General features: G+C 38.9%; 1 protein-coding gene across 1 annotated transcript in view; it reads left to right on the forward strand.

Annotated features, from left to right (window-relative positions):
* tbck (TBC1 domain containing kinase) overlaps positions 1 to 23,068 on the forward strand; it is a 37,177-nt gene that overhangs the window by 8,267 nt on the left and 5,842 nt on the right. Inside the window, exons 21-24 of the mRNA XM_072384987.1 lie at positions 1,772 to 1,808; positions 4,102 to 4,263; positions 15,858 to 16,030; positions 22,488 to 22,651. Coding sequence (XP_072241088.1) covers positions 1,772 to 1,808; positions 4,102 to 4,263; positions 15,858 to 16,030; positions 22,488 to 22,651 — 536 coding nt within the window. The remainder of the gene's footprint in view (positions 1 to 1,771; positions 1,809 to 4,101; positions 4,264 to 15,857; positions 16,031 to 22,487; positions 22,652 to 23,068) is intronic.

Genomic DNA, 23,068 nt, shown 5'->3' on the forward strand with positions numbered 1-23,068 from the left:
TAAGTTAGAAATAGTGCAAGTAGCCAAAGAAATAACAGGCGGCAGCGAAGAATTTCACCAAATACCAGTTTGTCTTTAATGTGAATTCAAACATACTTGGAAATAACTTACTTTCCGGCTCCTTCTAAGGGTAAAGAAAATAACCATTCATACATTGCTGTGTATATATTTTTTTTGTCAGTGACACTTTTTTGTTCCACGTCCTCCTTCCCAGAATCTGTGGTCACGGTCGAGTTCTCCCCGTAGTCCATGGATGATAATTTATACGGCGACTAATGTCTGCCAGGCAGACTTAATGATCTGCTGGGTTTAACCTTACTTCTCTTACTTTGTGCCACATCCTCCTGCCCTTCGTTTTCCTTCTTACGGCTGTACGCTGTGTCAAGGTTAAAGCCTTCGCTGCCTCTCCAGGGTTTTACGCTTGTGTGCTGATGAATGTGTGTCATTTGTGGAGCGGCCTCTGAGACATCACCCAATGAATTCTGGGTCCTTTATCACAGAGAAGTCTAGGCTTTGAGGCTGGAGAACCCTGGAAGTCTGAATTGGCACAATTGAAGGAAGACAAAAAGAAGAAATACATGTTGTATGTTGCTATCTTTAAACTCAACCTTATCTTTAACAACTGAGATACTTTTAGTTTCTTGCTCCTACTGAATATTGTTCATACTTGACCCTGATGACTTGGCACTCACTACATGTAAATTGCTACCAGCTTTGGCTTGCCTTTCAAAGGGGAGTCTGTATGCCTGTTTTCATTGTTGGGTCAGAATAGCACTGGCACAGTCTTTGTTGATAGAGCTTTCATGCTTGTCAGCCCGATAATTAGACATTAAGACAATAAATCCTTGTTCCTTTGTGAACTTCAGAGAATGCAGTGAACTTTTGTTTCACAGAGGCAATAAATCCATCAGCTGCAAAAGACCAGATGTCATTGCTGTATGAATATGTTTGATTTCTAATAAATACACACCAGTTCATAGCTAGCTTTCTGTGCAAGCATGCAGAAACCACAGGTGATTTTTGGAAACATTTCAGTGTTTAAGGTTTCTTCTCATGTAATGCAATAAGCAGTGAGTCAGATTGCATGTAGCCAGTGGTATAATTCAGGTCCGCTTTCAATTTGGCTTTGCTCCCTCTCCTGGGCCTGCCATTTGCACTTTCGCTAATGCAATTTGGCTGCACTCGCAGTTGTGCTGCTGAGCTTTTGCGACTGAGGATAAGACCAGCAGCGCAATGACAGTCTCCTTCCAGCTAATCACTATTCACATAAGAGGTCCACTCAGCAGCCAACGGCTCCCTAACAATTAGCTGTCAATTAACTGGCCGAGATAAGCTGCAGTATTCCTGCTCTAAACCTTTTGGCTGCTCAACATAACATTAAGCACCTTTACTGTGGCCATTCGCCTAATGGTGGAATCTGTGTGTGTGTGTGTGTGTTGTCTTGTCTCCCCTGACAAAAATGAAAATGGAGAGAGTGAAGTAGGAGGGAAAAGGAGGGATGACAAGATTAGAATAGTGACATTCATTCATTGTTTGCTTTCTCTCCTTTAAGCAAGACCCAAGCTGAGCCGACTGCTCTGTTGTTCTCAGCAGCTCAGCCATGTGTGCTGCTCCTCTCAAAGAAAATGTTGTTTCAGTCAAAAAAAATTGATCATTGATTTTATTTGAGCAAAGTAATTTCGTCTGACATATTGAAAATTCCACATGGATGAATGCGACAGAGTACCCAGCCTAATTCTCTCCTCTTTCTCTCTTCTTTGTCTCCTCACAGCTTTATGCTATTCCCTGGTTCCTCACTATGTTTACACGTAAGTAGCGTTTTCTTTTCCGTGTCTTTAGAACCTGCTTCACTTAATATTTCAAAGAAGGAGAAAGAAACGGTCCTGGTTTGTATAGAAAATTGTCTTTAGTTTCTCCACATGAAAAGGCCCCAGCTGGGAATTGAACTGGGAACCCTCTTGCTGTGAGGCAACAGTGCATAAATGCATGATTGCATTGCTCAGTTAGTTCCAGATACATAAGCACGGCTTTTTAACCTGAAGTAACATTTAGAGGATATGATGTAAATAAATTGTGTCTCGATCACTAAGTATGATACGGCAAACAAAATAAATTCCAGGTGCTCAACATCTGATCATCATCACAAGGTCTTAATATTAGAAAAAATACAACCTCAGATGACCGATAACACATAAGGTTACATGTCATTATTTAACAAAGCGAAGTGTGTGGAAAAACTAAGTCCTCTTTTACCTCTGTGCATAACGAAAGCCTCCAAAACATCAATGAACTGAAGCATAGTTTTAAAAGAGACTTGAAGTAAAATTCTTCCTCAAACATGTGACAAACTATAACTTCATGGTTGAATAGGATGAGACCAAAAAGCAGAACACAGATTCATGTTTACGTAGATGTTGGTTTATAACAATATAGGCTACAAGTTCCAAAATCCCAGCATACTTCTTCCAAGCTGGCAGGCAGAAAGGTGGACAGACAGGCTGCAGGCTGAGCGATAACAGGCAGGACTGAATGATCAGCTCACAGTGGAATCTGAAAACAGGGAGGACTTGGTCAATTAGACAGACTGAACACAGAAAGGTCTGAACTGATGTTCTTGAACTTGAATTGTTCATAGCAGTTGTGACCAGGCTGGCATAAACAGCTGTCTGGTGATAAGTGGAGGAAAGACCGGAGTTGACATACCGCAGATTAATGAGAGTTTGTTTTCAGGTTAGAATTACCAGAGTGCTGGAAACGATGACCACAGCCCAAGAAAATGGATCAGGAAGCAAATAAGGGAATAAAGACACAACAAAGGACCAGAAGCGTATCACAGAAAACAGCTACTTCAAAATAGTGTTGCTAAGGGTAGTACTACAAGCTATTAAATCATGTTATATACTTCCTACTTACTTTTACTTACCTATATTGTTTTTCGTAGGATTTGTATGAATGAAAACTCGTGTATCTGTGTGTGCACGCAGTTAGTCAGTTGATTTCCCCATTACACTTTCGTATTTTCACATGCGCTGTTATGTTTTGTTAAAGAGAGCCACATCATCCAGTGCAACTGCTTGAATGTCTTTGCGCTCTCTCTTTTTAAATATAGACAGTTACAGCTACATTAGTAATGTACCAGTCTTCAGACTCCTACAGCTGTTACATTAATTAGAGTCACACTGGTCTGGAAATTCTCGAAGCAGTGATCTTTCTGAACCCTGCACTTGGCAGTGGAATATTTCATTCTTCAATTAATCACACACATGTGCACTCTCACAGAGACTACTTAAGAGATGGAGCGTGTGGGTTGTTACCATTATAACTCTTTATGTTCCCATGGCTTTGTGTGAGCCCAGTGTTCAGGTGTGCCCTTCTGACTGCTAATGCCCTCTTTCCAATATGACACAAGGTTGGAGGGTCATCTTCCATTCATATACAGACTAACTGCCTGTCACTCATATGGAGCAGTCTACTCAGCTGACTGCTAATGTGGTGGGGACTTTCTGAGGCGTTCTGTCAGCACTCTGACCACTGGGCCATTCTGCCCCCCCCCCACACACACACACATGCACCGACTGCTTAGTTTAACAGACCTCTGAATGATATAAACAGATGGACTATAGTGGTTCTCATACATGCATGTCTCTTTAATAATTCATTTAATAATACTGAAAATACTATGTTTGAATTGATAGCTGCAGTGGGACATTAGGATGTGGTTTTATTTGGAGCTCATCAGCCTGCTTATGTTCTTCCTGTCATTTTTTTTTCACAACGCCACCCACCTAAACACATTTTCCCAGCTGCCTCCTCCACATCAAATAAGCTTCCAGGCAACTATGCCAATGTGCAGTTTTGCAGAGTGAGCTTCCCATTTCAAGTCATAGAACCATTTTAAGTAAATGCAATGTGGAAATGCAAAACATACGCTTTATATACAAACTGATCCTCCATTTCTCATTGTGTGCATGTTGTATGCGATTGTCTCACTTGCAGGATCCCATTGTGAATCTTTAGGGATTTGTCTTTTCAAGCCTTCTTGTACCACTCATGTTATAGCACATTCCCTTTGTTGTGTTTGTTTTTGTACCCACCATACAGATGTTTTTCCACTGCACAAGATCTTCCACCTGTGGGACACACTGCTGCTGGGTAACTCCTCATTCCCCTTCTGTATTGGCGTTGCCATATTGCAGCAGCTCAGGGATCGTCTCTTGGCTAATGGTTTCAACGAATGCATCCTCCTCTTCTCTGATCTGCCAGGTGAGAACAGTTTATGTACATTGACTTTCTTTTTTTTAACCTAATTTAAAAAAAAAAAATGGTTGGTGATTAACAAAAGCCCCAACCAAAAATATTTGCATCCCGAGATTGTAAGTCAAGAATGTAAATAATAACAGAAAAGACATAGAATACTGAATTATTGGCAGCTTTCAATTATTGATGAATTCAAACTTGTTGAGAGAAATCTGCAATTATTGTCAGGGATTGTGGCAGAAAAACTAAACATGTCTACAACAAGCCCTTCTTCAGGGCTGTGATTCACTTTCACTGGAGCCACAGTGGTGTGGGTGTGCTCATGTGATTTAAGCCAAGAGTTAGCATGGAAGTCTGAGGTTAGCAGGCTGCCTAAGGCAATCATTGGCTTGGCTAATTAAAAGATTTTAAAAGCTACACAAACACAGAATAGTGCTGTACTAAGAAATGGCACGAGCATAGATGTAAGAATAGGAAAATGTAATGAGCATCATCAGCACACACTTTTTACCACCACATTCACACTTACAAATGATGACAGGCTTTCCAAATTATACTTTTGTAATGAGTCATTATACCTCCTAAGTGGTATGTCATTGTAATGCAAAAGTGAGTTGTAAGAGAGGGGAGGTGGGACGTCAAATACTGAAACGTGCTCTTCTAATGTCTGCAATATGTTTGTTTATCCTCAGACATTTTAGTGCATTACAGAGCAGAGAAATGAAGAAGGGAGTCAGTGGGTTGACTCTGTTCATACAAGGTTGATGGAGTAGCTTGCTTATTGACTTCCAGTCATTGTTTACTTTTTAAAAGATCTGCTTCACATCAGTTTTTAAAGTGGACATTGACGCAGTGCACCTGGAGATTTTCTGTTTTTGTCATCTGTATATGGCACGTAGTAAAAACACATCTTGAAGCTGTTCCTCTACTACACAACCCAATTTATTTGCTCCAAACCCAGTAATGGATTTAACTCAGATGTGCTTTTCTGTGAAGCAACATTTCTAAAGTTTACTTCAATTATCTTGACATTGAGATAGAAACTTGTCTTTTGACATGTAGGCTACTCACGTAAGTGATGCTTTTGAGTCACACAAAGCTATTACTTCTACAAAGTGTCACCATGCTGACCTTTCAAGATCAGCATTAATAGTATATATATTTTTTGTGTGTACTCGCTTCCTTTGGGGATAGCTTATACAATTTTCTTTAAAAATGTTCTTTAAAATGCTGCCAAGTTCCTTTCTTTTACTCAAAGGTAGAATGACTTTGGGATTCTTGAACAAATAGATGGGGACAATTTATCCAAACGGACGCTGAAATGCTGTAAAATAAGCTTCACCTCCTGCCTGACTTTAGTGTTGCCATACTTTACTGTGTTTTACCATCCAAGTCCAACAGATTGATGAGATTGAGTCAAGAGGCAAACAGAGATCCAGTTTTCCTTATAAAGGTAAAATATGTTAGCCTCAAGCTGCAGTCAGTTTCTTTGGCAAGAGCGACTGCTTTTACCAGCTTGCTTCTGTATATCACTGCCAGCCTAATTTTCGCAGCTTGTGTATACCTGGATGGTTACAATGTAGCATTTGGAACGGTTCCTAAACTATATTAGGGATAAATTCTCGGCCGTAGAATGACCTCAAATAGGACATGTTTACTTAAGCTTCCAGCCGTGCTTTGGTTCATACTCAGGATAGTCTTATACAACTTGTTACAGACACAGCCTGCTAAATTTAGTGCCAACCAGTTCAGCACAATATTTATCACCTCTAAGACAGGAAAGGGCTCACTACTTTGTGCTTACTGGCCTTTTATAGTTACACGAGCAGTGCAGCTGTGGAGATACCGATGTCAGTCTGCTGGTCACGCTGTTCCAGACTTGAACATCAACAACAGTTGATGGAGTGACATTAAATTCATAGATTTTCAGATATTTAAAGCCCCTTGTTGAGGTAATTTCCTAAAGTTTCTGCCAGCACTACCATCAGCTAAAATGTCTCTTTTTCAAAACTTTACTTAATAACCAAATGCCTATGTACCTATGCTTTATTTAGAAGGGTAAACAAGAACAAAGAACAAAGAAAACTAGGATTATTACCATAGTTAATAGTATGAACTGAATGAATATAGTGGATGTAGCCACAGTGACATTGAGTATTGTTTGGATGTTTCTTGAAGAGTTTGGAATTTTAATTATCACCATGTTGTTTTTTAGAAACTGGATGTGGTAGATCTAATTTCAAATCTGCAGATACTACGCACACCTAGGCCTGTCAGTCACAAAGCTGCTCTGTCCCACTTCATACCCTGCAGCCGCCGCTTCATTGTCTATTTTATTCTGACTCCATTTTACAGAGTCAATATTCAGTCGTATTGAAGAATGATTGAACCTTGTGAGGAAGACCCTAAATTCAATGCCAAAATGTTTACTGATGTAACAAATCTATTGAGAAGCCAGGTCATTTTCTCAGACTTCTGTGAACTAATTCCAGCTGGCCGTAAAAGAGGAATTCCAGTTGAAGGCATCTCTGCTTTATTTTTTTAGATTTGAAAGCTATGGGCATCTTTTAGACACATTTTTTTGCTAAATGCAGTATAATGCTGCTGCTTGTTTTTAATGTAGCTTACAGTCGAGAGATTTTAGCTTGTAGCTTGAAGCAGTCCTTTGCCAACATACAGTACAGATGCATTCAGTAATTAACTGTAAAATTTTCTTGAATGTATTTCAAGAAAAACTATCACATATTCAAGTTCCAGACTGCAAAGTGGAGATTTGTACATTTATGAATCATAACAAGCGCTTGGTGGTCTTCACTGGGGTCCTTAGTGAGTTGACAGTTTGATTGAAGTTTACAGCTCTTACGTCAGACTTCAGGCTACACACACAGAAACACACTCACACACATGCTGTATATATTGTTGAGCTAGCAAAAAAGTTATTGCTAGAGTTTGGTATAATAAATCATACCCCCCTTATCGAAAAATGAACGCTTGTCATGGTTCCAGATCAGCTCCCTCTTATTTCATTCTAATTAAAAACCTGTTGACATGTTGAAACTGTTGGACATTTAGGACAGGGTTTATTTTTATGATTACTGATAGATTAGAATAGGCGTGCATTTTGGTACCTATGAAATAAGTATCATCTCCCTCTGTCAACTCTTCCTTTCTGAATCATTTATAGTCAAATATCTTGACTGAGAAAATAACAACTTTGAAGGATATGCGGTGCAATCAATGCATGGATGTTCAGAGCGAACATGCTTTGTTGTGTGCATTATTGTATGAATACATTGTGAAAGTTTCTAATAGTGCTTCTCTTCCTCACCACATTCATGTTTGCCAACACACGCACCTAGTGAGTTATGGTAGAAATCCTGTGATATGTGGTCTGCACCTGCTCCTTTCTGCCATCAGATGGGCAGAATTGATGTTCTTATACAACTGAATCTCACATTGATTAGTTTCAGAGCCGGCTGCACGCGTATCACATGTCTGTGACTACAGGAGCTATGGATGTGGAGTCAGAAAAAAACACATCCTGCTGCTGGCTGGACATTCCAAAAGAAGACAAATAGATCATATCTAGTTCTTTATACGACACATATAGAAGGAGAAGTCACATAAAAGAAAGTCATTTGTTGATGCAGTGTTTCTTCGAGGCTGTTTCCATGCTCTGAGCCACGTGGGGGGGTGTCACACTGTGTGTCTAAGCTCTGAGTGAGGTGGTTATGAGTGGCACTATCAAAGATCGTGTCTCTCTTTATGTTACGTACATGTTTCGTGACCATATTATCACACATTTATTATTTTATATACAGTCATCTGTATGTCACTCATCTGCCCTGTAAAGTTCTAATATGAAATGTTACTTTCTTTATTATGTGTTGATATTATTAATAGAGCACACAGCCCTTCTCCTTCGCCTTCCCTCATGTTTCCTATAAATAAGGACTTTGGAGCCACCATGGATGCAATTCTAGGTTTGAGAGAACACAGTTCTAGCATTTTCCTTCCTTTTTCCTGTGAAAAAGACTTTCTCGAAAGATCAGATTTCCTAAAATCAGATACCATATACCGCCGGTGTGTTTTTATCTACATTTTGGGATTTATGAGCAGTTTTTTGTGCTCCAGGTTAGGTTTCCCTTTTGGTTTTTGCTCAGTTTGTTTTGGAGTTGAAGTATGCCACTCTAGTGTGATACCCAGAGATTTCAAAAGTTGCACATTTCCCCTTTTAATACCAAGTTAAGACTTCAGCTGAAGAAGTTGCCCAGGCTACACAGACAATATATTTTGAAACATATGCTCATCATGCATTATATTCAGTTTCGAAACGCGATTCCGATTCATCCGCTTTGCAAATAAATGCTTTGATGCTATCACAGCACCATTATGTGAAATCTTAGTATGACTATATCAAATTTAGATGGAAAAAACATTTGATCTAGCTGAAACTTGTAATCCTTTGAGCTGTAAAGTCTAATTGATCTAGGTAAATCTAAAAGCCAGAAATGCTACTTGTACTGCAGACTAAGTCATTATAAGCAGTTTTTACTGGTGAAACAAGCTTTCACAGTATGGTCTCTCACAGTGTCTCTGTTGGTATGATTCGTCTGGTGTAAATGCATAACAGATGTAAAATAATTCCTTTCAAGAGTTATAACATCCCACATATTATATTATATACTTTTATAGTGGATTATTCCCCAAATAAGACTAATAAGAACAATGGCTTAATATGAGATCACAAACCTCTGTTAGATCTGGAGTTTCCTGCAGTAAGTGTGAAAAAGAAAAAAGTCTGTCCCCTTCTTTTCCTGTCTGCTGCTGTCAAATCAAAGCTAACAGTCAGGAGAATACTGGAGGACAGTGGCTGCTTAATGACTGAGACATCCTCCTTTTTGGCCCTTGTTCTAGGGAGTGAATGGGGTCAGTGACAGTAATTCTCACAGACAAGCCTCCTGCATAGAGATCTAGGAAGTCTACAGTTATTATATTTCAGTGAAATGGAGAAAAAAAAAAGTAATGAAGACATTTAATACTCCAAATCATCAATGTGTTAGTTGAGTCAGGTACGGTATATTGTTATATTCATTATTACACGTAAAAGTCTGCTTGATTCTCCAGACTGTAAAGTAAAACCAACATTTATAATCTGAAAAAAAGTAAATCTCGATGCAACGTTTTACCTTTAAGTCAGCAACACATTACAGGTTGCCAGTTGTTAGCGATTGCTAAAACTTTGTGATTCCTATTTGCTTATATTTGTTGCCCGAGGTAATCTGTACAATTCTCTTCTGTTTGGAGACTTTATTGATTTGCTGTGGACCAGAGAGTCTCTTTGGCTGACAGGGACCATATGTTTACTGATGATGCAGCAGCATTCACCTTCACGGGACATTAGCATCTGCTTTAACAAGAGGGGATGGGCACAGAACTGATGGGCTCTAGTTACAGATATTTAACTTTGAGAAAAACTGCCATGTGTTGCTGAAACTGCTTATAGCAATGTTTAACAAACATAGACTCAGCACGAGCAGACATAGTCATAAAAAAAGTGCTATAACTAATTTGGCATGCTGCCATATTTTGATTATAATTTAGGATTAGGTTTGAAGTCTGATATTTGGCTAATGTACGTCAGTGCCCAGAGAAAAAAGGAAAACACACATTTGATTCTGTTACAAGCAGCCAACATAGAGAAGGCCCTGGGTCCACTGTTGTGACTAATGTATATTGAACTGAGACCATGAGGATTTATTACCTTAGATTCACTTCAGTGCAGTAAGAATAAAACTAACAAAAATAACTCTGCACATATGATGCGGAAGAATTTAGAAGGCTGTTAAAGAAATAACTACCCATATTGCAGTAATTTTGAAATGGGTAAGACCGTTAACTTCAATCTGCTGCTGTATGTTTTATATTTTCTCCATTCCATGTCAGCTCACCTAAACTGCCCAGTTTACATCATAGATTGTCTTGAGTAATATCTGAAACCTGCACATGACACTTCTAATAACTGCTCACTGACTGCTGCACTACTAATTTTGTAATTCTTTTGAGACTTCAGGAATGACTAATTTGTACGAAACTCCACATATTCCTTGAATGATTTGCAGCTACATAGTTGCTGCTAAATATTTTCCATTAATTTGATTGATTGACCATGAGATTGACATTCATCCATTCTTGATCTAAACGCCACGGCATTAAACTGACTAAAGTTCTTCAAGAACTCCAGAATATGTAATAAAAAAAAGATGAAAGAGTCATTCTGTTAATCCTAACGGACTCATGGGAATTTTTTTGACTAACTGCAGGAATTTCCTTTGTAGTTTTGATTCCCAGTAATGCCGAGCCGCTTTTTTATTGTCGGTTTGTTTGCATTTACTTTCCCCGTTTCTCCAGAAACTATCCCAAGCTGTTGTGTTTAGAGGAATGTTAATGAAGACGATGATCTGAAAAATAGATTATGCCATCACATTTGTTTTTACTTGCCTGAATGGATAACTTCATGCAAAGTCACTCTTTCTCAAACAGTGGGTTTAGTTGCTTCACGCAGGCGGCCAACGAGTAAAGTGGAGCCCTCAGTAGATAAATTATTGATCCACCATTGACTTTCATTGATGACCAATGGCTGTCCAGATTAAATTCAAGTCACTAAGCCTCATCTACAGAGTGACATCTTGAACCGTACAGAGCCAATTACACCAAATCATACGTGACTGTGCTATTGCTGGACTGCAGTCCTCTAGAAACATTGTCTGGTAATTTTTGCCTCTTCACCTGCTCTCGTTGCTGTTGGTCCTTTAGCACCTCATACTTTGAAAAAGGGTTTCTCACTGCGTTTAACCTTGACGTTTGTATCTCAGTTAAAAGAGAGACACAAAATTGGTCTAACTTTGGATAGAAGCAGGTACGAAATGAGAGTGAATGAAAGAAAATGTACATTTTCAGCTTGATCTTAGAACACTCAAACTGGTGTTGAATATAGAATTTTTTTGACAGTTAAACTATTAAATGATAATCAAGAAATTGAACAAACTATATCATCCATTGTGTATCCAAAAGACCATTCCTTAGCTACAGAAGTTTCATATTTTGCTGCTTTCCTTCTGTTGCCTTATATGAAGCACGATCACACCCGTGGGCATCATGCAGCCTTGTCATGCAGATCATGCTGGATCATGCTCTTCATGACATATATATTTTTTTCTGCTTTCAGTTAAGTTTCAGTGTAGGTTACATGACCTTGAGCACACTTTTGTTGATGGGCTGCATTTCCCAGGCTCATTGGGCCTCAAAAAGTTTTACGTCAATCACGTTACTTGTATGAGCTTGTTCTTTCTAAAGCTTTTAGAGAGAGCTTGCTTGTTTGTGGTGAGGCATTATTATATATATTGATGTATTCTAGCAGGAATGGTAATGCTGTAAATCTTTTAAATCATATGAGCGTTCCGAGTAATATGCAACATTAAGAAATGTGATTCATTGGGATCACTTGAGATTAGCTAAGGAGATTTGTTAGTGTGAGATCAGCGCACGCTGACGTGCACTGAGTAAAAACAGTAATTACTATATGGCAGTTTCCAAGAACAGGCATACAATCACAACACAAATGATTAAACAATCATCATAGACGTGGATGCAATGGGATCGTGGGTCTGCCAGTGGTTTCTTTTGATTGCACTTTTTTGTCAAATACACATGTTGAACAGGATAAAATGAAGAATGTTGTGCTAATGTTATAAGTTTTGTGTTTTTTTTCTGACAATAAATCCAAAGTTTATCATAAAAATATTTCAAAATACATCGCTAAAATTTGGTCGAAACTCTCTTAGCAAGTTGCACCTTGACCAGATGCTCCTGTTTGTTTCTGATTTTTCACAGAATTGTTCACAGAACTGGCTCCTTTCCTGTCACAGACTAAACTTTCAAGCATGGTCTACACTTTTTTGGCAGCTACGGGAGACCAGGGGCCTCATGTACAAAGACTTGCATGGATTTCCTACTGAAACATGGCGTACGCTCAAACCAAAATGCCCTCCAATGTACAAAAATATCCGGATGTATCAGTGTGTGCGCACGCATGAATCCAAGCACATTTCTTTTGTACATCCCAATCAGCGTGGAATTGAGCGCACATGTCGGAGTACCCGACTCCTCCCTGTCCACGCCCCTACTTAAATTTGCAAATAATATTTAAATGAGCCGTGCACCTGCGATTCCCCTCTCTGCACGATCAGAAAATAAAGAAAAAAGAATGAGTAAGACGGGAAAAAGAATAACTTAATGGAAAGCGAGATGGAGGTGCTACTCTCTGAAGTGGAGGCCTGCTCTTTGGCATGCTGTCCTACGATATAAGCAGCAAACGTAAGAGCAGTGGGTGGGAGAGCGTGAGCTATATTAAGGTGGATGTGAAGCAGAGACGGGCTGCACACCGCCGAAGTGTGGCCAAAAGAGGCGGGGGAGGCTGTTTGAACAGCGAGTCGGCACAGCTATGGGTGACACTGCTCTCTCAGGGGTGGTGGGTGTGGGAGTGTGGGAGATTCTGATTACCTCCAAGGTAATCTATGTATTTGTGTAACTCGCAACAAACGTGTTCATACAGTAACATAGTGCAGAAGTGCGCCGGGGAAAAGGTGAGGCTGATTAAGACATTTCACACTTTATGCACAGGGTGATTAACACTTGCACACAGAGACGATCAGGGGCTTGTTAGAAATATCTTAAGCTGTTGTTTAACCAGCAAAAAACAGCAAGTTACTAACTTTAACCACCAACTATGATGCTGTGAAGACCAGGCCACCCCCACAAAGCATTTGCGCATCACATACTATCTGTACATTGATGGAATGAAAATGTTTCCTGTTGATATACAAATTCATCATATGATGGTGCTTTTATAGCACTACGTGCGCTAAGATAGCTCCGATTACATTCGGAAAACCGGTTCTCGCTTCAAATTGCGCTTCAATGTTGGCCTGGTCAGCTGCATTGTGGGAATGATATACCTGCTGAGATGTAGATAATTCCGTCCCACTTGGCTGGCATGGCTCGGCTCGGCTCAGGGTCGACTGGCTCAGTCCCAATTGGTTGGCCAGCTCCCTCTGGAATGCTTAAACCCCAGTGTGCACATCACCTGTGGCACAAGCGGCCCACGGCTCCTCGCTGTGTTGCGCTTCAACACCAGCAGCAGCTCTGTGCACAGTTCCAGGAGGATTGCCCTCAAAACGGCTGATGAGTTCATGTGTCTCAAATGTGCACATCACTCAGTCTGAGGACAAATTGTGTTCACATTTATTTATTATAACAGTTTCCCAACATCCCCCCTAAGTGTCGCCAAAGAATCAACAGCTGTAGAAAAGTGCGTACGACAGCCCTGAAGTTGGCGTGAGGCACCGCACATTTCCACGCTCATTTCGCTCTTGATACATCTGATCGTTGACGTGAAAAAGTGTGTACGCCACTTTGGACATGAGGCCCCAGGACTTTTCCTAAGCTTAACATTAGCCATTCTGCAACCAGCTTTGACGTGTTTAAGGATCCATTGTCTTATTAAAATATCTGTCTGAAGAATTCTCAGTTAGTCCTTCATTATTTCATCAACTTTGTGCTAAATGGCAAAATGGATACCAGACCACGATGGAGCAAACACTGCTTTGGTTAACAGCTGATACAGGGCTTATTTGGTTGAATGCCACAATGTCACTTCTCTATCATCCCTCGGATCTTTGCAATTAAATAACTCTAAATCTCATCTAACCACAAATCATGTCCATGTGGTCACCTGCAAACTATGTCTTAAGTTAGCAGGTGACCACATTGGACATTGAAGGTGCTCTTTTGGAGCAGGAACTTCTTTTTAAGGTCTTGAGCAACGTGTTGTAAAATTGTAAAACCTGCTTGACTGAAGACAGTGACACAAGAGTTCCAGCAGCTTTCAGCTAATAGCACATCTGGGCCTAGATGGTTCAAATCCAGTCTGAACCCATTTCCACTCAGGTGAGGGTGAGGTCTTCCTCCAGACTTTGGCAAAGTGGCTCCATCTCTGGGCAGCTTCTGCTTACATGCAGTTGATTGAACTAATGATCTTGATCGGAAACATATGAATTATTTTCTCTGTCAGATGTGTACTGAGCTCTTAGCACTTAATCATTGTACTGTGTGTAGGTCAACTCAACAAATGCTAATTTCATGTTGCTACAAAGAAGCTACCAGCAATAGTCTATCATGATCACTAACTGGAAATATAGATCAAAAGGGATTTTCAAACACTGCACTGCAACAGTGTATTGATTTTAACTTACTGAAGTTTCTCATTGTGAGTGCATCAAGTCCCTAAATGGCGTTAATCTCATCCAGTTATTCTGTTTGAGGCCCACACTTAGCACCTATACATAATTACTATAATACAATTTAGTCTGACAAAAAAGAGAAATTGGTTGTTAACAGAGCTGGCTGTCTTCGTATACCCAGCTGAGCCTAGAGCTTGTTAAAGCAGCCATCAATCTCCTTTTCCTCCTTTCTGCCTATTTCAACAGGAGGAGTGATTGTATGCAGCATTCATGACTCAAGGGGGGCAAATGCGTTTCCCTGAACTGCTTCAAACCTGTTTTAGACCACAGGTGTGGTTTTTCACTGGAATGAACCTTGTTACTGAATTTGTCAGGGCCTCGCCCTCGAGGGCTGATGATCCTGTAACCTTGACACTGCGGTGGAGCGGAGGGAACGCATGATACGTTTTCTGTGTGACTTCACTTGAGCCTGGGCCAGGTGCAGGTCATACCAAAGAGCACTCATTAGCCAGACTTACTTACTAGCCATTAAAATGGAAATGAATAACAGAGGGTGTCAGAGTGAAAGATTGTGGAGGGAAAGAATTCCTAATTTACCCAAATCCTTGGCTAATCCAGTGAGTCTCTGTTCCCTAATCCTCTCCATTTTCAGTACAAGAAACAGGATGAGAATGGATTTTTGCTGCAGAGGCATTTGGGGAGAAGAAAAATTATGCTTTACACTAAAAATGTATCCACAACTTATAATGCAAGAGCTCAAAGGAGAGATGGCAATTAAACAATAAACATTTATTACCTTTTAAAAGCCACTGCCGGTACTTGATAACTACTTAAGACGATTGATGGCAGCAAAATACCATGGTTAAGCTGCCCACTTCTGCAATTAAGCCTTCCATGCTGTATTTGCATACATGGCAGCAATGCTTTAGAGTCGGACTCAATAGAGGAAATACAATTTTCTTCTTTTTTCTTCATATTTTCATTTGAGGAAGTAAAGTTTTCAATTTTATCTGAAGTATCTCGACTACTTATGAAAGGCTTTATGGCACATAGTAAATGCGTGTTTCTTAAATCAACGAGGTGTACAACAAAAACATTTGTTATTTCTTTGTAATGTGGCTCATTGGGTGCACGTTAGCATTTCTTTTCCTAATATTGTGCGAATTTTACAAACATCCTACAATGGAAGTAGTTTTGGTCACATGATGTTGATAATGATATTGCTTTTAAGTTGGGAGGCAGCTCCAACATGTTTAGTTAACACTTTCATAGTTTTGCCTTGACTCTTTTGTTGCACAGAAATCGACATTGAACGCTGTGTTCGTGAGTCCATCAACCTTTTCCGCTGGACTCCAAAGAGTGCTACATATCGGCAGCATGCTCAGCCAACAAAAGTCACCAGTGACAATGGCTTTGGGAAAACAGCAACATACTTCTCTTCTGACTACCAAACCATGACCAAGACAGACTTGGTAAGTTTTGCTCTTCTCACCCACCCTGGTTGCTCTTTACATGACAGCTCAGTAAGACGTTAATAGCCTGATAATAGATGTAATAATTAGGAAAATACTATGTACTTAACAAAGCTATATACAGGTTGTAGCTGGCATTAACAATAGATGAATTGGGTATTGACAGTTGAGAATTTAAAGTTGCACGATAAAGGAGCCAAAAGTCAAGGATAGTGATGGGAAACAAATTTAAAGATGACGACAAGGTAAAACTATATGGTAAGAGAGTAGTTATAATTCAGTAATATAATTGCTTGCTCTCAGTAAGATGATTATATCAGTGCAATTGTTTGATTAAAAAAAAAAAGTTGTAATATCGTCACATGCATGAACCAAATAGTAATGTCATGATACAGAATGATGTTTTCGGTTACAGTCAGTCCACCTTCAATGTAAAAGAAGTTAAAACTGGTAGTTACCATATTATAATGCTGAACTGCATCCCTTTCAGCCTAACAAACGTTTGTCTCAACGTGATGCTGTAGAAACTGGGTGGTTGTTGCCTCAAGCTGTGACCTGGAAACACTAGTTTTTAGTAATATCCATAAATCCATGCTGAAAATCTGACAAATTACCCCTTTATTTTTTCAGTTTTTCAGTTGAGTTTAATTTCATGGTAAAATTACATTACACCCAACATTAAGAAGTGATCATTAACTTTTGATACAAATCTAAACCTGATTTTATCAGTAAACATTTAAATAAATGAACATACAGACCCCTTTAATTGATTCAAATGTGTCATTAATTGGTCAATGGCCTGATTCTAAAGATTGAACAGGTGGTTGTGACTTGCTATAGATTCTCCATCAAGTCAAAATGAGATTGAAAGAGAGATGCTGACACAGTTGCATCATCTAATGTGACATGAAAAGTCTGAAATGGGATTTTATAGGTTTTTTTAAGTACCACTTTCTCCAGCCTTTTTTAAACTATATCTATGTAAACTTACATAAGCTATGCAACATTTGACTGTATCAAACTCTTCAGTGAAAAGAATGTATTGTCCCTGAATTGTATTGTAGCCCTTGCATCTAGATAGAAATTGGATCATCATGCATACCCCCCCACAAGGTATGGTGATGCAGACAATGCACCAAATACAGAGAAAACTCAAATCAAGATTTATTATAAATGATGAATATATATATATAAATTAGATGATGCAGAACTTATTTTACTTTGAGGTAAATCTGTCAAAATTGTTTGCAATGCGATAGTTACAGGTTTTAAATATGAATATCAGATTACAACACATTTAAATTCTATCCAGTGTTAATATTTGAAATATAAGAGTGCCAAATGTTGTGTTTCTCCTCCGGTGCCACCCATACAGACTTGTATGTGTGCTGGTGCTTCCTTGTGAAGCCATTCATAGAGGTATTTTTGTTCATTTAGTTCAGAGCTAACAAATTGTTTCCATCTCCACTCTATCAGTTCTCTACAAAGACATACCCAGCTGCTCTCACTTAAAGCTGCTGTGAGGGACTTTTTCATCTAAATGAACATTTGTTACTTTTGAATCAGATATCTTCACAGTAAGTGAGTGCAAGTGTCTTCTTAATATTTTTTCAGCTTTTTCTGGTGAATAGTAGTTTTCCAGAATTGACAAAATGCTTTATACCTAGCACTCCATAACAGTTCCACAAAGTTATTGAAAAACACATCTAAATAGTCTAACACTACCAATCCATGTAGCATATTTAAACACCTTTGGAAAAATCTGTGTAAAACTCTATTTCAGTACTTGGTCAGCCATCAGGCAGGGTGGGGGGGGGGCTCTCAATTTTTTTTCAGGTTTTTTGTGGAAGGGTGTGTCAATCCAGAATGGAACAAGGTTTGACATATACTTTAGTCCACATTTATGCGGATGTATGTACAATTAAAATGAAACGTATTGCACCAGAGCGCTCTTCAAACGAGCATAAAAGTGATTATCTTTTGGTATGTGGATTTCTTGTTCATGTCATTCAGTCATACAGACGTTTTGCCTTTGTTCAGATGTTGTGGCAGAACCCAGTTTGCCTTTCACACCTGAATGCATCACGTCCAGAAAGCTCACAAACCCTCGTGTCAGCTCTGTCTGCTGTGTGCCCAAGTGATTGCTGTAATCTTTTTTTTTTCTTTAAGCCGAGGCTCATTTGTGTGGGCGGTGGCATTGATCCATATAGGTGCTCTTGATCTCTTCTGAAAACATACAGCAAGGTCGCGCTGTGTGAAATTGTCCCTCCCGTAGCTGAAGCTACGACAAAGATGAAACACATGCAAACCTAGAGAGCAGTTTTGATGTTCTGATAGACCCCTGGCTGTTGAGAATTAAATGATCCTTTTGATGAGAATTGAATGCAACTAATGGACTAACATTATTTTAAAGAAATATCTTTCATGAAAATATTCCAGCAGGGCGCAGGAGTGCAGGAGGCCCTTTCAGCAGATACTAAGGCATTCCTACAAGCAGACCTTTATCTCACGGGACAGCTGTCCAGTCAGGTTGGTCTGACAGACCAAACAGGAGAAGGCAACCCTTTCTTCTCAAATACAGCAAAATGCTAAACTTTACCTTGAATTAAAATCTCCCCATTTCATCCTTTTTTCGACTTGAACTTTTTTTTGTCTTCAATTCATTTTCAGTTATCTCAAATTTCTTCTTCACTGGAAGGTGCAGTAGTGAGAAGAATTGTACCTGTGCAGTAATACCTGTAAGCAGCTAGATTTAGTAGAACTCAGCAAACAATAAACTGCACATTTGTCAGCTTCTGATTTCTTTTACATGAAGAATGTGGTCTGACTTTTGGCTCCAAGTTATTGTGAATGTCGCAATATTGACAGTTGACGGTCAAATGGGCTGTGGAAGAATAGTGTCAACCTCTAGATGAGTAAATGTTTGCCTCCGTTACCTAACAGCTGGGAGAGTTATATTTGATTGACTATGGCAATGGATGATCACACTGACTCTTCCATTATATGCTACAGTTGATGCAGTATAATATAATCTTATACAAAACCTTTGCAAACAAACTGTAGGCTTTTTAATTAGCTAAAAAAAATGTTGACTGTATTTCATCCATCTTTCAGTAACATCACAATAAAGAATAAAAAAAAAGGTTTGTTCTGTTATTGCCTAAGGAAGTGCCTTGTCAGTTATATAAAATCATAATGTTAAGTGCCTATATGTAGCAGTTCATAGTAATTGTTATGCATTTCAGATAGAATACTGCACATACTTTCCCAATATCAAAGGTCCTCCCTCATCAGTTCTTTTTAAGCATTTTATGAGTAACTGAGTCTGCACACATTGGGGTAGATTTACTAAACAAGCCAAAGTAGCATGTAGCTGTAAATCTTAAATGGTCGATGACTTGTTGCAACACAAAAATCAACACATAGGCTTGAAGCTAATAAGTTTTTTATTTTTTTATTATTATTTTTCTTTAACGCTTCAGGTTATGACAGTACACATGAATGAGGAAGGGTCTTTAAAGTCAAACATGTATTCAAAAAACATAGATGAGGAAAACCTTTTGGACTAATCTAATAGCCGACTATCTCTACGGACCACTGTGCACTCCAGGGATATCTGTCAACGTCTTTTATTTCAGAAAATGAAACCAAATCAACACCAAGCTCAATAAACAGGTCTGTGTAATTCAGTTTAAGAACAGAATGATAGTAAATCTGTCCCTTTGACGCAAGGCAAGATTACCCGTGCAGCTCTAAAGCAGCATTGTGTTTCTTCCTCTGTAACTCAGTTATTAAAGTGCACATCTCAATTCAAATTCTGGTTGTTTTTTTTACCAAATCATTATATGTATTTCCTTTTTTTTTTTACTCTTACAAAAAATAAAAAAAATAAACAGGAGACATATGGGTATTTATTTTGCTTTGAAATCCTTCTCCATAAGAAACTTGCTGTGTGCCTAAGATCACAACCCCAGTGACGCTCGTCATCTCTCTGTCAGACAGCAGATTAGGCAGATCTGGAGTTTTGCTTTCTAGCTTATGCTTTGCACTTGTTTGGTGTTTGAACATTTTATTGACAAGTTATGCCGTCACTTACCCTGCCATCAAACTTCATATAAGCTATACATTCATATAAGCTATATACTCGAAATGTGAAGTGATCTTTTTTTTTTCCTTCGTTCTCCTTTTTTGACTGTTTTTGCAACCTTGGGCATTGTTCTCCCTGTTGGAGATCCTGCTACACTTGTTCTCATTTAGACTCCTCACTGTCAGGCAGGTAAAATGCCAAAGTACCAAAAAGCCATCCACACACTGCTCACTCTGACATTTAAGTCACTATGCAGTAATTCATCAGTCCCGACCAACTAGCTGCATTTGCCTGTCACTGTAAATGAATAGCATATTTATATGTAAGTATATGTTTGTGTGTGTGAATATGTGTAAATGGATTCAGACATCTCTTAGTATCACTGATGTAACTTTTTAGAGTTTTGTTGAACAAATCATATCAGCTTGTTAAAATACTATAATCACTTATATTCTCTTCAAATTTTTTTCCCCCCAGATACAGACATCAAAATAACCCAAATAATAAAAAAAACAAAGCATTTATCTGTCAGTATTTGCTCTTCTTGTATCCTATATCTGTTATCCATTGATTTATATATTACATTTAGTTGTTGCCTGCGTGAGACCAGAGGCAACATAATCATATTTGTTTTCCTTTCAGATTGAACTTACTGAATCCCATTTCACTTTTGTCATGTACAAGACTTGATGTTTTTCCACACTGGATTGTAACATTGTGTGTCATAACTAAACAAATTTACTTGACAAGCAAGTCCTCTGTTTTTCCTCATCTTCTAAGCACTGACGTGTAAAAATTGAAATGCACAGGGAGAAATACTTTATGTTGAAATGTGGTCACTGTGACTTAGAAGTGGTAACAGATTCCGGCTGCATTGAGGAACTACAGTCTCTGTACATGGGATGCCTGCTAATTATAAATGTGTATGTGTGTGTGTGTGTGCGTGTGTTGCATTTTTACTGAATTGACTCAAAACACAAACAAACAAGTCAACAAAAACTAAATACTATGCACTTGCGAGCATTTGTTTCAGGGCTGTTGTATTAGAGAGGAAGTCTTCTAACTGTTCTCTTTGTGTAGTCTCTTTGTGTTGTGTATTTACTCGTCAGTGGTTGTTATTTGGGCTGAGCACATCAACGCGTTATTTTTGCATTAATTGATGAATTCATTATCACCAACAATTGTTTTTCTCCCATTAACGCACTTTTTATTATTTATCATTTTTATTATAAACTTCTGTTGCTCACCGGCTTTTATTTTGAAAAAGTCCATCGTGAGCGAGCCTAGTATGTTGCTTACTGCTGTGGCGCTCACATGAAACAGCCAGAAAAGAAAAGAATGGCGGACGAAGCGGGCTAAACAAACATGGAGAAGGTTACGGAACTTTTACATGACCATTTTCATTTCAAAGTTCTTCCAGATGGCGCAGTCGACAGAGCCAAAGTTATTTGTAAGCACTGCAACGTTGAATTGTCTTATCACAGGAATACTTCAATCATATGACTGTACAGCTTCAATAAAAGTGCGTTATATGCTACTTTTCATTCATTATTTCATTATTGGATTTTGCGTATAACAATGCAATTAATCATGATTAATCACAGGAAATCATACGATTAATGAGATTAAATAATTTAATATCTGACCAGCCCTAGTTGTTAGACAACAAAATTGATTGTGTGTATGTGGGTATTATTACATATAAAAATGTAAGGAAAAAGCATTTTATTTATTTGACTTATTTTGGAAACCTGGAAACAGTGGTGGAGGAAGCCTTCAGATTATTTGTGCATGTAAGAAAAGTGAGATGAAATGTCAGGATACCCAAATGCTTCCATTATGTGCGAGTTCTTCATTCAAAATGTCACCACAGGAAAAGTACTGAAATATTGACACAAAATAGTTTCAGGGTAAAAATAAAATGACTTCTGCAGAATGGACATTTAACCTTCTGGTCATGTGGCTCGAGTTTACACAGTGTGCTGTTGTCTTTTTCCAGCATTTCCATAAAGCTTTATAAATCTTAATTTCAATGTACTTGGTTATATTGACCCCCCCCCCCCACATACACACACACACACACACACACACACACATTAGGTTAACCTAATTTTAGTAATAAAGGTTTAAAAGTCAAACAACATTTAGGTTGTATCATTCTTATTAAATTATGCTTTAAGTCTGAATGAGGTCATGTGGAACATATTCTGGCGCAATCGCTTATTTTGACAGCATCCATCCTGACAGTTTGGACGCTGATCTCTAAATTATTATTTTCGCTTATGCAAATTCATCTGTCCAGTTGTGTTGAGATATTCTCTGAAGCTTTTTCCTGCTTTATCTCCTTTCCTCTGACCTCCTCTCTTTTAGTCTCGGGAGCCGCTGGCGCTGTGCGACCTGAAAGCAGAAGTGTCTCCCAGAATCTCAGCCGAGGACTTAATCGACCTCTGTGAGCTGTCAGTAGCTGGACCCTCCAAGAGAAACAAAGCTGGCAAGCCCAAAATCGTGGGTGTTGACATTCGCAGTGTGGAAGAGTATCCTTACCATTTTACCTACTGGTCTCTTATTGTCTTTTAACCATTTAACAGCTTAACAGGGATCGTGTTGTTTAAGTTATGATCTGAAAATGGAGTCTGAATACAGACATGAGAAATTATCGTGAAAAAGGTACCAACTGAGAAGCTTAAGGATACAAAAACAGTGCAGTCTAACAGCAAGAGTGGTGAATCCCATCCTGCAAGCCTCACCAACCATACCTTTTATCCACACCTTCACAGGACCAGCCAGTAAAGCCAGTTAACACATTAAATTCCACGCACCACAAATAGTTTTACGCTGCCACCTCAGAACTTTTACAGATTCAGAGGTGCGTAATATTTCCACACTCAAAAGAATTCCTCCACATCTTCTGAACCAAGAGGATTAAAGGTGAAGGGGAAATGGAGCGAAAC

Source organism: Leuresthes tenuis, unplaced genomic scaffold (genome assembly GCF_036924035.1).
Source record: "Leuresthes tenuis unplaced genomic scaffold, fLeuTen1.0.hap1 SCAF_4, whole genome shotgun sequence".
NCBI lineage: Eukaryota > Metazoa > Chordata > Actinopteri > Atheriniformes > Atherinopsidae > Leuresthes > Leuresthes tenuis.